Below are 16,934 nucleotides of genomic sequence, written 5' to 3'. Positions count from 1 at the left end.
TACGTCAATAAAACAAATGCCAAACATACTTGTTGTCTTGCACATCCACACAAGGAAAAAAGTATGACACAGTGTAAGTTTTTTTCCGTGATCAATGTATTGTTATTAAAATACATAGAATAAACGTCATGTTTTAACAGGAACAGAAAGACAACATTCATTTGAGCCGTTTCTCTATCTGGAGAAAGAAGACCTGCAACTTCCCCACATAGTAAAGTCAGAGTATAATTCATCATATCACCAACAACCCTTATTTTAGCAAGCCTGATATTTTTTTATATCAGAGGCAGAGAAAAGAGACATAGACCAGCTAGCCAATACATAGGAATTCAAGACAAAATATTTATATGTGACTATTCACATGAATAATCTCTGAAATTGTGATAAATCAACAGTATGTGTCAGTGAGATAAACTTGCAGTTTGAGTTTGACTACACAAACAACAGTAGTGATTTACAATCAGCAGCTACAAAGGGCACAATGTGGCACACAATGATCGATATGTTGGTCTAATAAATTATTGTAAATAACTAAGATCTTAATGCTGAAAGGATCAATAAAGAAAACTTGATTCAAGGGCCTTTTTGTTGATCCAGCCAACTGGACAAATCTCACAGATACAGCGTTCAGGTGAGTAAAGTTGTATATCTGTACATCTGCTGGCTTAATACTAAGGAATTCTTCCTCGTTCAACAATGAAACCATTATTATTATTATCATCATCTTATTGAGATTAAGATTATTCCTGGATACCTCGTCTCCTAAAAGCGTCCTGGAGCTCACCTGTTAAAAACAAAACCATAGTAAAAAAGAATCACAGATATCAGAAGCAGGAAATGTTGGTTTGATTTGAAAGTACAAATATTTAGAGTGAAACAATGGCTAAAAACAAAGATTTGTTCTTACTTATGTCAACACTAAGCTCACGCTTGGAGAATTTCTCAGGCAAGCCTGACAAACTGTTGCTTCGGGAAGGTATTTTAGAGTAGCCAGGAGGTACCAAAGCTTTTCTTTCACCATCTACATCAAAGCAAAACACATTAGAATGGTTTTCTTTGAGATCATTGGTAACAAAATCCAAAGATCCAGCATAACACTGGGACAGTGATGACAGCGCTGGGATATTAATTTGGACTAAATGCCTCGTATTTGCACCAAGACATGTCAAACTTGCAATAAATAGGGTATATGTGTAAACAGAACAGAACCAACATGAATGTATACAGATATCGTTAATTCAAGATTTTAAAGTACTACATAATTCAAGAATTTATTCTGATTCAAGGGGAATAAAAATGCCAAATCTTGACTGGATGAGAGGAGGAGCTGGGGATGTAGGAGGGTGAATAGCTCCTGAGAAACACAATAGCTGTTGATAATACTGAAGGAGCTTATATATACAGTGATAGGCATCGTATTCCTATAGGTAGACGTGGATCAGCTGATGCGAGCTTGACTAACGTGACCTGCCAGAACTGACGCTACGCTTGATATTGAACACACCTGAATTGGTATTTAGGTCTACGGGCATCGAAATCTGATGCGGCAAACACCGCCCTGCTAAAAAAAAAAAAAAAAAAACTAATCAGAATGATATCTGGAAGTCTCTCTAATTTTATAAGTAATATAGTGAAATATTATTACAATTTAACATTTCTATTTTATATTTTAAAATGTAATTTATTCTTGTGATGGACTTATTTGGTTCTCAAACATTTATCAATAATGAGATTTTTTTTCGCCATTATTTTTGTGGATAATTTTTTTTTTATTCTTTGATGAACAAAAAGTTCTAAAGAACAGCATTTATGTGAAATATATATATTTTTTGTAACAAAATACCTTTACTATCACTTTTGCTCAATTGAATGCATCCTTCCTGAATAAAAGTATTGACTTCTATTAAAAAACATCTTACTGACCCTAGACATTTAAAATGACATATTGTACATTGCACAACAAAAAGGCAACTATTAAAAATAAAAAAAGAGGAAATGCTGGAATGGAAAATTGTAATGCTTATTCGTATCACCTGGAGCACGTGGTAGGACAGGAGGTCTCATACATGTGGCCTGATCCTCCTCATAATCTGCAGTATCTGGAAAAACATACTCAACAGGATCAACAACATGCTTTAGAAACACAATTTAAAACAATTAATCTAAGTAAATCAACTGCAAAACACTGAAGGAAACTAAAAAATGCAAAACACTCAGTGTACAAGGACTCACCTGAACAATTGAGGTATTCGTTTTCATGAGGGTAGGATTCTGAATTGGGCCCGAGATTCTTTGTGCCTAAACATACAAATCAAGATTGATTTATTTTTCTATTACATTTCATGTTTTCTAAAAGTAGAGCTGTCAGTTGAAGTTAGACATTCATTAAACCCAATACAATATGTTTTACAATTTGTATGTGCGCTTTTAGATGATGCTAAAGATGTATTACCTGGTTTGGGGGGAGGCATCGGAGGAGTAGGCGAAGGGACATTTCTGAGACAATGTTCACTTATCTCACCATTTTCTTCATTGGACTTAACAATTACTGAGAAAAAAAAAAAAAAAAAAAAAAGAACAGTACAGATCAGGCCTATTGAACTAGCTTGTGCAAGGTTGCCAGTTATTTCTCCCAGACTGCTTTCTTTGTGTTGAAATAAAGTAATATTATTATTTGCCGTAAAACTCGAATGCCTGCCCTGCTCTGTGGAGAATGTGTGTCTCAATTGTCAATCAATACAAACACTGCTAGCTGTCATTAAGTCAGAAAAAGAGAGAAGAAACACCACCAGTTTCAACTAGAATGGAATGATAAGTATTAGTTCACATTACAGAACGAACTAGTTCTCAACCAGACGATTTTATTTTCATAGTTTCGGCTCCGGCAGCAGTTTGTTTTACTCTGTTATGGACCAGTTTTGAAAGCACTTTTTGGATGATTTTTAAAAAAATGTTTTCTCATTTTAACGTTATTTTTCTCTACTGGGTGTTTTCTCATGAAAAAAATAAAATAATAATAATTCTTAAAATACTTTTGTTTTATGTGATGAAGAAATATGTTTAGTCTAAACATGGCTAGACAAATAAAACAAAACCGAAAAGAACTTGAAAAGCAAACATTTAGAAACTGCACAAGAATATATATATTTTGTGCAATGTATTTTTGTATGTTCAAAGAGCAATCTGACCTGAATGTGTAGTTCAAATAATATAGCAGATTCTTTTTGTTAGCCAACTAGAAACCCATGGTCTACACCATTCTTATTCACCTCTCATTTAACCTCTGATTTTAGGGATAAGTTATGGGTAGGGATAGGGTTAGGACTGTTTATGGACAGTCAATGTCTTGACAAAATCATGTTGACCGGAAACCCATGTCTAACATTAGTTAAAACTTTTTCAAAAAGAGCAACAGTGGAATAGTGAGAACAGCGGATCTCAGTTTGTCAATCATTCTTTAAGTGCCACAGATTTCTATGACCTGGTGACGTATTTAGGTCTGTTTTGCAACCTACTGTACATTCACCTTTAATTGTGTTGTAAACATTTTCTAGATTAATGATTCATACCAACAAGTATGTCAGTCTGGCTGACAAACAAGCTTTTCCTTAAATACTTTCCAAAAAACACAAATAGTTTCTTACCGAAATTTTTCTCATAGTGTTCCTCTATCAGAAGAGGCACCAAAACCCCACCGGCCTTCTCCACCAGGTAGTTGATGACGTCATGTAGGGTGGCACAGGTGATCTGTGTGTTTGTGAACATGGTGTGTGAACAAACTCACATTGTCTGATACATCAGTGCACATTTCTTATCTTCAAATCAAAAACTTAAAATGAACAAGAAGGAAAAATTCAAGGGTAAAATATCAAGAAAGAAAAAAGACTAGAGATAGGGCTGCTCAAAACACAAATTACCTAACATATATAAAGCTCTGTGGTAAATGCCAAGAAGTATATATAACACCTCAGCTGTACTGATTCCCAAAACTGACCCATAAAACTTTCTTATCAGAACTTCCTCTTTGTTTCCAAAGTAATCGCACCTTAAGCCTTTCCCAAGAACACAGAGTTCCCACAAAATTACAAGTTTATAGATGGTTAAATGACTCCTTAGATGTTCTGGAGAGTATAGACTCAAGCTTTTATTGTGCATATTGTGAACATAATCTTCTATTGATCACAGGCTTTTAATCTAAAGTGATTTGAAAATGAAAGAACAAAGTATTACTTACAGGAGTCTCAAGGGCAATGAGGAATCCTCCTTCAGGCCTCCGAGACACACGATAATGCTTGAATACTGGTCTGTTGGGATCAAGAGTTGACTCTTTAGGATATTCATTCTTAACTGACACAGCTATATTCAGTTTTATTCAAGCAGATCTTCCCAGAACATGCCAACTATTGTGTAACACGTTTTATTCATCAGATCAAAGTGCAAGGTTCAAGACTATTGAATCAGACTGAGGAGCAATTCAGAAGATAAAGTGAAGGGAATAAAGCAATCTCTGATAATGCATTTACAAGCTGTCTGTCCAGCAAATAGATTCAACATGGTTCTGTACTGAGTATAGATGAGAGTGTGTGTTTTACTTGTTAATAACTTGGCGAGTGGTGAGAGCAAAAGACTTCCCATCGCTGCTCGGCCGCAGCAGTAGGTTTCCCAGATTGGAGTTCCTTTCCAATAAGATTTCAGCTTCGACATGAGTGACATTATGATAACACCTACACAAAGCATCATTGAAATATTAAACAACAGGCATGATTGTATTCATTCAGTCAGTCAGTCACTATGTTCACACGCACACCAGAAATTGCAAGAAAGTTTTCTTTTAAAGTCTATAAAGTTGGCATGAAACAGAAGTTGCAATCATCTTTTTTCCCTACTGAATTAATGTGCATGTGAATTTAAAAAAAGATGTGCACAGATAAATAATTTATAACAAATACTGCCGTATTTCATAAAAAAAATCAAGAATTGTCCATTTTCATTTCATGGTTATTTTAAAACATGAAAGCGGTTTTCACACGTACATGCAAGCCCTCCTACATGCCGTGCCACCAGTAAGCCGTTTTCTGTTACTTTTATAGCATAGTCTTGTGTGTAAAAAATGCGTTTACATGACCATAATATTAGCCACGTTTCGAAACCCAGGTGCATTTAACTGCTTTCTCTTAAGCCAAGGTCACACAAGACTTTGAACATGCACAATTTCATTGAACACCGCAACAGAGGTGATATGACTTCATGCTGCAACGTCTTTTTTAAAATATAAATTCAACACATAAATAAAAATAAACCCGCAAAGTAAAAATATGACGTCATATCACACATGTGCATGAATGGAAGTCAATGGAACAAAAAGTTGTGTGCCAACCCTTTGTGCTAATCCTTTAAATGCCATTAGGAAATGGAAAAGGTCACATTTTCGAATGCATGTAAATGTGGTCACTTACAGAACAATGCATTATTAAAAGTGAAGTGTGTAATTTCCATTGAGTATTTTTCCTACTTATTTCACCTTATTTCACCTTATTTCCCAGATTAACACTACTGGTTGAGCTAATGCTGTGTTGGGTTGGTCAACAACCAATGGTGTGAGTTTGGAGTGGGACTATCTGTTTGATGCCTCTGCTTATTAAGCTGGGATAGGAGAAGGTATACTAAACATCAAAGATATTACACACATCACCTTTAATCTTTAACATTACATTAACGCTAATAAAACAAGTGGTTTTAACTTACAAAGGCATGTCTGGCACTACGCTAACATATGGGTCAGAATCCTGGGATGGTGGCGGAGCTGAAAGAAGCCGCTGCCTCTTCGTCTCTTTGTCAATTATTTCCTTCATCATGTGAATCTGGCCAGGCAGAAGGTTCAGAGTTGGCACAGATAGCTGAAGGACAGAAACAGCGAGAATTATTTATCTGGGTACATTTCATTCAGCTCCCTATTGTGAATCAGTATATCATGTACATGAATTCGGGCACTGGTAAGGACCCTGACTCACTACACATTGGGACACTGATGGCTCCATTTTCCGAAGTTCTCGATGTTCGGCGTCTCTACTGGCATTTATGAACAACAGCAGCAGAGATATCTTTCTGACGTGTTTATGTAATTTAAAAGTACATTACGATAAATTCTTTGTTACATATCCCTGCAACATTTAAGCCGTAAATTAATTATAAATGTTAGCTAGAGTGGGATTACAAATTTAAGAATTTGTTTAAGATCTGCTGATCCTACATCCTAACATAACATCACATGAAAAACTAAGGTGAAGTACATTATATTTAGCATTTAAGGTTAAGATGATGATATCAGATGAATGACTCCTAGCAGGAGGTTTCTGCCAGTCCTGTTCTCTTATTTTAAATCAAATGAGCCAGATTACGGAAACTCTCACCTTTTGTCTTTAATGGCTCTTGAAGCCCCTGTCCCATTCTTTGAATATTATGCTGATTGGATTAGGACAGGTGATACTCTAGAGTCTGAGGTGGGTTCCTATAACTGTATACATTATTTGCATACTTTGGTCAGCCAGGTGCTTTGTCTCCATTTCTAAGCACTGCCCATAAAATCTATGTAAACTACAATGTATACTGACTTAGTTGGACTTGATGACTGCAGCAACGAAACGGCACATTCTCAATAAAGAATCCTGTTGAAGATACATCCAAGTTTCCTGGTCTTCACTTCTGAGTTTCCTACACTACATAATGTTCATTACCTGTCTAGCAATGCATGTTCATGCTAAAACATAATAACATTTTGTTTTTCAAAACATCTTTCGCATGTCATGACGTGAGTTGGGTCACGTGACACGCTTCAGAATTTCGGTGAGCATCGATGCTTCCCTGGTTTCGCTTTGTGGGACTTTTTAGTGAGTGAACATTTCAGTGCACCTGAATGATTTTGCGACTGAGACAGCCCTTAAAATGGCCGACTCCCTGATCAGTGCCCTGACTACTGAAATAGGGAGCTGATTGAGACATGTACAAAGGACTGTTTTTGGTGGTACATGCTGACAAACAAAGACATATAGAGAGGTACTGACAGTTCATCACATAGATGATTGCAAGTGAAAAACTCTCTCTGGTTTGGCAAACATTAACCTTGGGAGATCAAGAAAAAAGGGATAAGTTGAGAAGATCAGAAATCACCACCCAATTATTGGCTTTATATGTGAATAAAACAAAGCTATTACATAAGTTCCCTTTTGCAAAGTGGGTTTATCTGGCTCATAAAAGTCAAAATATATAAATAGTATTAAAAATGTTAACTGTTACATGATATGCTCTGAGATTTTTAGACACCATTGTATACTAAAGATTCTTTTTTTCTTTTTCAAAAGCACAACTGACCTTAGAAACTGAGAGCATGAAGCCTTTCCACAGTTCTCGCGCCTCAAGGCTGGGCGCCTGAGAAAAGAGAAAAGGGACGACAATGCATGATATTGGGCGTGTATTAACAGATCTAAATAACTCAAGGTTAAACAGCTGTAAGGGTATTGCATTAAAATCAATGGAAGATTAGTTTGGCAGACTTGTGTAGTGTGCCATCACTTAAATGACATAAGGAAAAGGAAAATGGTGTCATCTTGAAAATCATTAATCACCTACAATCATCTTGATGTCTTCATTTTTCATGTGCAGAGTGAATCCAGCGGCGTTCAGGTTTCGGTCACGACAGCAGACATCTGACACGGAGATGAGATCAGAGAGCTCCAGCTTCTCTATATACTGCATTCACAAGCACAAGCAAACAGTTGATGCACAAATAATCCATTCTCTATGTAGACAAACACATACAAACAAACAGCCTTCAGGACTGCAAGCTTGCATTTAAATACATTTATGCCAATATACATACGTTACAAAATGTACACACATATCAAAATGATTTTCTAGTAGTCAAAAGTAAACTTAAAAGGCAGATTGTAAAAACACTTACGACACTGTCTTTGGTGTTATTGTAGAAAAAGAGTGAATTTCCACACAAACTGGTCCAGAGTTTACGACCCATCTATGAAAAGAAATGGAAATATTTACTGAAAATAAATAATTTCTGAATAATAAAACAAATATTTACTGAAATAAATAACTACTGAACAACTATAAATATTTCTTATTAATTTTACACCATAACGTTTATATGTATTTACAGGTTTAGTATACATATAGCGTTTTCATAAACTGAATATGTTTGGAATTACTGACAATGGTTTATGTTGATAAAATGTTGGCAAATTATTATTTGAGTTAATGTTGACAAATTATCACGAGTTAATTCATTAAATACATACTGAATTGGTTTGTACAAATGAAAGGAATGTAGAAAACAATGGAACATTCTTTTCTTCAGAAAGAACATTACAGAAACAAGATTTGACCAAAGGCGCGATTATATTTGATTTGATTTTAACCAGTTTCAGTCTTTATATATCTTCAGTTATAATCCCAAACTATCAAGAATGTCTGTCATCAAAGCGCACATCATAATGCAAAACATTTAGGTAAGCTTGGTAAGCTAAGACCCAATTTGTAAAAACAAATACCACCCTTTTACTAAAAACGTCTTTACAATGCAAATCCTTTATCTGTAGTGTTTGATCTGCATGCAAGAACGCCACCAGACCAGTTTTTGTTGACAATTTCACATTTGTAGGGAAACAGTTCCCATGTTGCAACAGACACTAGTGTGACGCTCTTTTGATGACAACTTCTGCTCTCTTGATGATTACCAGTCACTTTATATTAGGTGTCTTTACTATTAACTTTTTTTTTTTTTTACAATTTGGTGTCTTTACAGTTTGCTTACATTAAAATTTAAAGCATTTGCCAGAACATATTGTGTCCATAAATACTTTTCTGTGAAGCTATTACAAAATGCACATTTGTTAAAGTCACTGCAGGTCTCAAATAAACAGTGTATGAATATTACATTTCCTGTTTATTGAATAAAATAAAAATGTAAAAAAGTTTTTAAATCAAAAGTTAACATTAGTTATTGCACTGTGAAATAACGTGAACAAACAATGAACAACTGTATTTATATTAACTAACTTTAACAAAGATGAATAAAATGTGTAAAAATGTACTGCTCACTGTGAGTTCATGTCAGTTACTGCATTAACTAATGTTAACAAATGAGACCTTATTGTAAAGTGTTACCCATATTTCCAACAGAAAAATACATAGGTATAACTAACAGATGTACAGCTTTTGAAATATATTTCAAAATAAGCAGTTAAAGACATAAGAACTTATGTTCAAGATTAGTCATGAAAGAATTCAAATAACTGTGCCATTTAAAGAGGGATGACCCTTCCACAGAAAACTGAGATACAAGTTGATTAAAGATTTACAGTAAAACTACAAATAAGTGACAACAAAAGATAGTAACCAATGGTCATGATAAGAAGACGGTCCACAATGGTGACTCTAGCTGAAGCCAAGTAAATTAAATAAGTTCCTTGCTTTCATGAAAACACGAGATTTAAAATGATTTTCTTTTTGAAGCTAATGGGTCTAATAATGAACTGGTTTAAAAACTACTAATACATGACTGAATACATCTGACTACATAGAGTTACACAAATTAATTTTATTTTTAATAATCCGATCAATTAGAAATAGTTTTGTAAACTATAAACTTTTCACTTTTTACACTGTATAAGCCAAATAAAATCATTACACATGATGAAGATACATATATATATATGTATATGTGTGTGTGTGTGTGTGTGTATAATTAAATAAATTGGTGGTTTAAACCATTACACTCACCTTGTCTTTGATGGATTTCTTTTCCAGAAAGCCTTCGTGATAACATGCTGGCAGCTGAGATCTTGCTCGTCTATCGCGATTTGCTGATGCCATAACTTCAGAATACTCTCCCGCCAACTACAAACTTCTTATAAAACAATTCAGGTGTTTGAAAGACGAAGCTTCACTGTCCACATGCACGTTTAATGCTTTATTAAACGGTCAAATAGCCTACATCACAGAGTTCAGGTGCTAAAGCTTTATAAAAAGTTAGTGACGAACAGAAACCCTGTGGAATAAAAATGAGTATTTGAAGAGTTCTACGTGCTGTCACACTTATCTCCCACCCCCTTATCTGTACTCAGGTGAGTCAAGTTCGCTCGAAGTTGCCGGAAGGCACGAAAGTCACGCCCATAGAGAAGAAACGTAAGGCCAGACAAAAAAAAAAAAACATCACCGCAGGCAAGTATACGAAACCATTCGAGGAAATACCATAGATATAAATACTATGCAAAACAGATTTCCTTATTGCTAGTTTCCAATAAGGCATTTCAAAAAACAGGCTACGATAGCATACTGTATCGTGGAATATAATATGTAGAATATGTGCCATTACGTTTCAGAGAAAAACTCTGAATAACCTGATTCGGTAACACTTTATTTTAGTGTCCTTGTTACATATGTTACGTGTACTTACCATATTAATAATGATGCATAATTAGGCTACATGACACTAACCCTCAACCAAATCCTAATCCTACCCTAACCCTATTAAGTACATGTAGTTGCTTAATATTACTAAGTACTTAAATATATAATTACACTGTAACAATGACACCTTAAAATAAAGTGTAACCCCTGATTCATATCGGTACGAGATTATGATTACGGTATTTAAAATACATTTTACCAGTGTGCAATGTGTGCGTGTATCAGAGGCAGTTTAAAATAAAAAATGTCGTTGTCTTAAACATTTCAGGATTCGGCTGATGACATGATGATTGATGTTAATAATTTTCAAAAATGTTTTCTATTTTTTCATATGCACTGGAATAATACGTCGTTCTTTGGCGACATCTAACGGTGAGAACATTAACAGTCACACTACGTTCCATTCATACCGTAAACCCTATATTATACACGCATTTTGCCCAAACAAACCATCTGTCCACTGCTGGGTCCCAGTCGACTGCTCATTTGACCGTGGTCCAGGGCCATTAGAAACTGTATCTAAACTGATATAACCACAAAATGGTAAACAATCGCAGTCAATTTGCTAGTAATATTTCCGCGAATATGTCTTCCTTTGTAACAGCAATGCAAACCACATCCGTCCTCCTGTGCTACGACCACAAACACCGCTAATTTATAAAAGAGAGTAAATGACAAGGACGGGTAGGAAGGAGAAAGGGGAGGGGAATTAACATTAAAGCAACACTACACAAGGAAACCACACACTGCAGACACAGACACAGACACACAAGCCTTCATTTTATGTTTTTGAATAACAGCCTGGTGGCGAGTGTCCGCACAGAAGTGTTATATTAACACCGCTAAACTGAAGTGGCGGAAAGAAAGACATCACATCAGTCTGTGGAGCAGTTTCAGGTCAAAGCGTTTTCCGACGATTATCACGAAATGGGTGAGAATTAAAAAAAAAAATAGTGATTTTTAATAAGCGGGTGAAATTAATAATTACTAGGCCGCGGGGTTGCGGAAAGGAGCGAGAACCGTTTCTCGACAAATTATCAGAGCGGTTTTGTTTTAATTTCTGGGGAAAAAAAGCTTATCAGATGGAGATGGCAGCGGACAGTCGCTGATTCCCTGATGTGAGATTCGCTGTTTTGACCATTTTTTGGCCCACAATAAAAAGCATTTTTCCCCCACATGAGAGTTCAGAGTCCCAGTACTCTGTTCTAAGGATATTCTAATTTTATCATGTACACGTTTGTGAGATTATGTTTGAAAACTGTTTTAACTTGATCTGAGGACATTATAATGTAATTTTGTAAATAAAATATAAAATTTCCTTGTGAATTTTCTTTTAATACCTTGAATAAGGTTTAGATGATTCCAACCAATTAATAATGATTCTCGACGCATCCCTGCCTGTATGAATTCATTATTTCTGTCTGTTGTTTGTCCCAGGCTCAGAGCCACCCTCGTCTCCTCAGGTTGTTGAAGAAGGAGCGGATGAAGAGGATGAGGAGTTGAGTGGGGCTGAAGATGCTGACCTGAGGGCTTCCTCTGGGAGGGGTTCCCTCCTGACCAGGAGAGGCATCACACTAAGAGTCCTCTTGAAGGATGGTCTTGTGGAGCCTGGAGATGGCGTTCTGTCCATACACTACCTGGTACTGTCCAGAAACTTCATCATAAGGGCTATTACCACTTATACCTTTCATCGTTAAAGAAATAGTTCACCAATAAATGAAAACGGTAGCATTTATTCACCCTTCCAGACCTGTCAAAACATGGAAAAGTGTATTCAAAAAGCCTGTGGCACCTACAAGATAAAAAATTATCTATCAGAATGTCCTAGTTAGCTCCTTTCTTTTATTCCATATAATGAAACGGTGAATGGTGACCACGACTGTCATGAGGGTGAATATTGACAGAATTTTTGGTGAAATTATTTCAGAATTTTTCATTTTTGGGTGAACTATTCCTTTAATACTTCTCTGGTCAGGTGCAATTACTCTGTCTATGTCTCCTTAGGGTAAAAAGTTTGTTGGAGATCTGTTGAATGATGGGAAGATCCGTTGGGTGGAGACCGGGCAGATCTTTAACTCTCCAAGCGCCTGGGCAACACACTGCAAGCGCCTGGTGAACCCGGCCAAGAAGTCTGGCTGCGGCTGGGCTTCGGTGCGGTATCGTGGACAGAAACTGGTCCAGTACAAAACCACCTGGCTGCACAAATACCAACCCAGTGCCGACATGGTGAGCAATGGAGGGAAATTTATTAAGAGCTTGCAACATGTAAACAATAGTAAACTTAAAAGGGGATAAATTATGAATAATTACTGTGCAGAGCTTGATAAGTGAAGGAGAGGATGATGAGATGGGAGATGATGATGAAGAGGAAGGGAAAACGGCCATGCCAGTAGAGGACAAGAATAAAAAGTCCAAACCTGAGCTGCACGGTATGATGTTGTTTACCTAAACATTACATAGAAAAAAACTTCACCCAATCGCCCTGATTCCTCATAAAAACATGGCACCTGAGAAGTGATGACTTGATCTGTTTAAAGTTACAGCTTAGTAAGCATAAGTTATTTCATGTTCCCCCCAGACATTAGCCTGATGCAGAGGAGAGAAAGAGAGAGAGTTCCAATTAGGTATTGCACTCTTGGCACCAGAGATGCTACAAGGTAATTATTATATTGTGAAATATATTTGAACCACATATTATGTCCCCAAGCTTCCGGTTTGTTCAGTTCTGAGTTTTGAGGCAGAAAAACACTGATGAAAAATTCTAAGACGACCACATTGTAGTGCATTATGGAAATGATGCTCTCTAACAAACACTACCGTTCAAAAGTATGGGGTCGATAAGATTTTTAAAAATTTTTTTAAAGAAATTAATTCACCATTAAATTGTTCAGAAATGACATACATTTATATTTTAAATAAAGCAATTACATTTTCAATGAATGTTTTACTTTACAACTTTATATTTATAAGAGCATACTAGCTTCCACAAAAATATTAAGCAGAACAACCATTATCAACACTGATAATAATAAGAAATGTTTCATGAGCACCAAATCAGCATATTAGAATGATTTCTGAAGGATCATGTGACTAAGTAATGAAGTTACATAAGTAATGATGCTGAAAATTCAGCTTTGCCATCACAGGAATAAATTATATTTCAAAATATATTAAAATAGAAAATATGATACATTTAATATTCTACAATATTACAGTTTTTACTATTTTTGATCAAATAAATGCAGCCTTGGCAAGCATAAGACACTTTCTTCAAAAACATTCAAAATACCTACTGACCCCAAACTTTTGAACAGCAGTGTACCTGAATGTTCCTGTGTTTGTCTTCGCAGGGATCCACACACTCTCGTAGAGCTCTCCGCCTTTTCTGCGATCAACCGCTTCCAGCCTTTTAATGTAGCCGTTTCCAGCAATGTTCTGCTGCTGATGGTATAAAGTGCTCATGGATTTTTGGTTTTACAATCTGGTCAATACTGATGATATGAAAATTTGTTTTAACAGTTGAAGGCAATATATAACACTTACCCACATCTATTCTTAGGATTTCCACTGTCACCTGACCACAAGTGAGGTGGTGGGGTATTTAGGGGGCCGATGGGACACTAACACACAATGTAAGTGTAAACATTTTTGTAACTACTGTAATAGCAAATTGGAGGTTAGAAACACTCAAAATAGACATTTCATGTTCATCAGTGCTTACGGTCTTGCGGGCGTTCCCATGCCGCACCCGCTTGGCTGATAAAGACGCTGCCCCAGCTGTCGAAGAAGAGGTTAGTCTGCAAAACTATTGTGTTGGCTGTAAAAACATAGAAATGTACCATAGTCTCCATCAATTTACCTTTTGAACTGTTTGAACTATGCAGATTTGTCAAAATCTCTTCATGCGCGGGCTGTCGTTGGTGGGATGGTATCACAGTCACCCCCGAGGCCCCGCCCTTCCCTCTCTACAGGACATCGATTCGCAGATGGATCACCAGCTCCGCCTACAAGGCAGCAGTAACGGTTTCCAGCCCTGTCTGGGGATTATCTGTGGTGCGTGATGGATTTAACAGATGATCACTGTGCAACACAAACCGTCTTATTAAATGATCAGTGATAAGTCTTTTCTTTCCTTTGTCTCATCACTTATAGGACCCTATTATCATGGCAATCAAGGTGTGGCCTCCACCATCACACCATTCTGGGTAGTTCCCCCTCCTGAGGTAACTGTTCTTAAACATTTGTTAATAATTGTTTGCTAAACTAGTAGTTTACTCGATTACACTTATAAGGTGTCCGTGTTACAGTGTAATTACACATTTAAGTACATGTACTTACTAAAGGGTTAAGATTAGAGTGTGGTTTAACAAGGACACTGTAAAGTGTTATCGCTTAATCTAATTTTCCCCTTCCATCTAGCAACGACCCAATGATTACGGCATCCCAGTGGCAGTAGAGGTCACATACGTGCAAGACAACTTCCTCACTACAGACGTGCTCAATGAGATGGTATGATTACAACTAGCATGTTATATTTAAGCAACAACATCCATCTTTGGAAAACAGGAATTTTATTCCCTTCTACAGTTCAGTATGCCTCAGAAGTAATCTTTTTGAAGCGAATCACTCACTGGTGGTCTTTTCCTGCAGTTCTAGATAACACCTCACTCTAGATTAGATTAAATCAACGTCTAAACTACATCCTGTAGAAAGTCTTTTTGATGAGCTAAGATCTATTCGTTTCTTATTTTTATATCTTTCTTTGTAGATGCTGTTGGTGGAGTTTTATCGGGCTGCTCCTGACCTGGTGCAGTTCAGTCAGATGTGGAGTCCTAATACCTCAATACTCGACAAAATCAAGGTCAGCCATAACTTCTCTCCCTCCTACATACACTAAACAAACAAAACACAATCAATTTCATGATTTACAATTACATCATTAAGATTATTCTTAAAGGTGCCACTAGTGTCAGGATTGCAAATATAATTCAAACAGGTTTACTGAACACTCGCTCGGTCTTCCTTTACTCAAAATATAGATGCAAACTCACATTATTGGATGAGCCAATGTCGGACAGGTCGGGATGCTCAAACGGTTATGCTTTAAAAGCACCGAAATCAGACTGGTATGATTTCAGTCAGACTAAAGTTTTTCATGAAACTTTAAAAATAAATTATTGCTTTAATCTGACTGAAATAACACTTTTAAAGTGCATGTACACAGACTTAACGGTGTACAATTTTAAGAGAAATCAACCTATGAATGTTTTTAAAGTTGTCTTTGCATATTATGCTAGAATGGAAGGCTATTTTAACATCCAAAACATTACCTTTAAAGCAACACCAAAGATTATTTTGTACCTTAAAATAATGTTTCCAAAATCGGCACTTCTGCATTTGCGACCCTCTATCGCTATAATGTAGCGGATCTGTAGTTCGAATGAAACATAAGAAACTACAAATTTGACTTGCTTTACGGAAAGCGTTACAATAGCAAAAAAATAGCAAGCAATGTCATTGTTTTGTTTTTCTTCGCTTCTGATGTCGCAATACATCCTACTTTTATAAAATCAAGCAACATACTCTACCTTGTCTGTGGACATCGTTATTTCCAAAGCCGGTGCTGGATAAACAAATAGCGTGCGTGCGATGGTAGGCTAAATTATTTACGACGAATAATGGACAATTCCGCTTCCAACCTGTAGGGGGACCGAAGAGGAAAAGTGCTTTGGTGTTGCTTTAAAACATTATCATTTGCATAATTCAGTGCCATTAACAATAATCTCACAGCAAAGAATAATTATATGTCTGACTAGCAATGTTTAAAGAAACACTTGTTTTCTCTTTCTCAGGCTTCTCTGTGTGGCCACGCACCCAAAGACCAGGCGTATGCACAGATCCTGGAGCACGTGTACAACCAACTGCGAAACACTCAGTGACCAGAGCGGTTTATGTCTGTGCATTTGTGTTAAGCTGTAGAACTGTTGACCTGGGACCTCTTGCCCTGTGCATTACCGTCTGTGCACTGTTATACTGTATATGAAATGCCTTCATGGAGGATATATCATATATGGTTCCGTCCAAACTGTTGCCTTTAGGACTGTTAGGTCTGTATCACTGGCTGTGGTTTATGCGTTTCTGCCATATCTGTGCTGTGAAACTTGTCTTCCTGTGTGCTAGGAATGTCTGGTGGGTAGTTAGGAAAGAGAAAATGGGTAATTGAGTTCTTTCTCTTTCTTTTGACTAGTATTTATCTGTTTGTGTGGTTAGATTTGTGCCATGTTGACTACGCAATATGGGAACAATGCCTTTTACCTGCTGAATACCTTAAAATATACACTGGAACAAATGAAATGTGCCGATTCCATTTCCTTCTGACTTAACCTCGTAATATCATGTTTTTCTTACCGTATAATTAAAGAAACAGTTCATACTCATACAAGTGAAACAGA

The 16,934-nt window shown here is 36.5% G+C and overlaps 2 protein-coding genes across 5 annotated transcripts; one reads left to right on the top strand and one right to left on the bottom strand.

Annotated features, from left to right (window-relative positions):
* Window positions 1-85: 85 nt before the first annotated feature.
* Window positions 86-11,155, bottom strand: stap2b (signal transducing adaptor family member 2b). Of its 4 annotated transcripts, XM_084086602.1 has the most exons (15): window positions 10,933-11,155; window positions 9,793-9,919; window positions 7,958-8,029; window positions 7,627-7,746; window positions 7,369-7,425; window positions 5,746-5,897; window positions 4,593-4,724; window positions 4,235-4,304; window positions 3,645-3,747; window positions 2,453-2,548; window positions 2,233-2,298; window positions 2,034-2,099; window positions 1,505-1,561; window positions 908-1,021; window positions 137-784 (listed from the first exon to the last, which is right to left on the bottom strand). In XM_084086602.1, the coding sequence occupies exons 2-15, from the start codon at window positions 9,883-9,885 to the stop codon at window positions 741-743; spliced, it is 1,242 nt and encodes a 413-aa protein (XP_083942728.1). In that variant the 5' UTR covers window positions 9,886-9,919; window positions 10,933-11,155; the 3' UTR covers window positions 137-740. The 4 variants fall into 4 exon arrangements, with proteins under 4 accessions (XP_083942729.1, XP_083942728.1, XP_083942730.1 ...); XM_084086604.1 differs by lacking the exon at window positions 1,505-1,561 and having other exon boundaries at window positions 10,933-11,131; XM_084086601.1 differs by lacking the exon at window positions 10,933-11,155 and having other exon boundaries at window positions 9,793-10,241.
* Window positions 11,156-11,210: 55 nt separating this feature from the next.
* Window positions 11,211-16,930, top strand: mpnd (MPN domain containing). The gene is made up of 13 exons (XM_084086600.1): window positions 11,211-11,413; window positions 11,920-12,122; window positions 12,487-12,708; window positions 12,800-12,911; window positions 13,061-13,139; window positions 13,833-13,929; window positions 14,042-14,114; window positions 14,197-14,273; window positions 14,367-14,535; window positions 14,635-14,705; window positions 14,902-14,991; window positions 15,251-15,343; window positions 16,335-16,930. Exons 1-13 carry the CDS (start codon window positions 11,410-11,412, stop codon window positions 16,419-16,421), a joined length of 1,377 nt encoding a protein of 458 aa, XP_083942726.1. The 5' UTR covers window positions 11,211-11,409; the 3' UTR covers window positions 16,422-16,930.
* Window positions 16,931-16,934: the final 4 nt, after the last annotated feature.

This window comes from Abramis brama (assembly GCF_963993115.1).
Source record: "Abramis brama genome assembly, chromosome: 16".
Lineage (NCBI taxonomy): Eukaryota > Metazoa > Chordata > Actinopteri > Cypriniformes > Leuciscidae > Abramis > Abramis brama.
The sequence above is the reverse complement of the archived record's forward strand: the minus strand, read 5'-3'. Positions and strand labels throughout refer to the sequence as shown.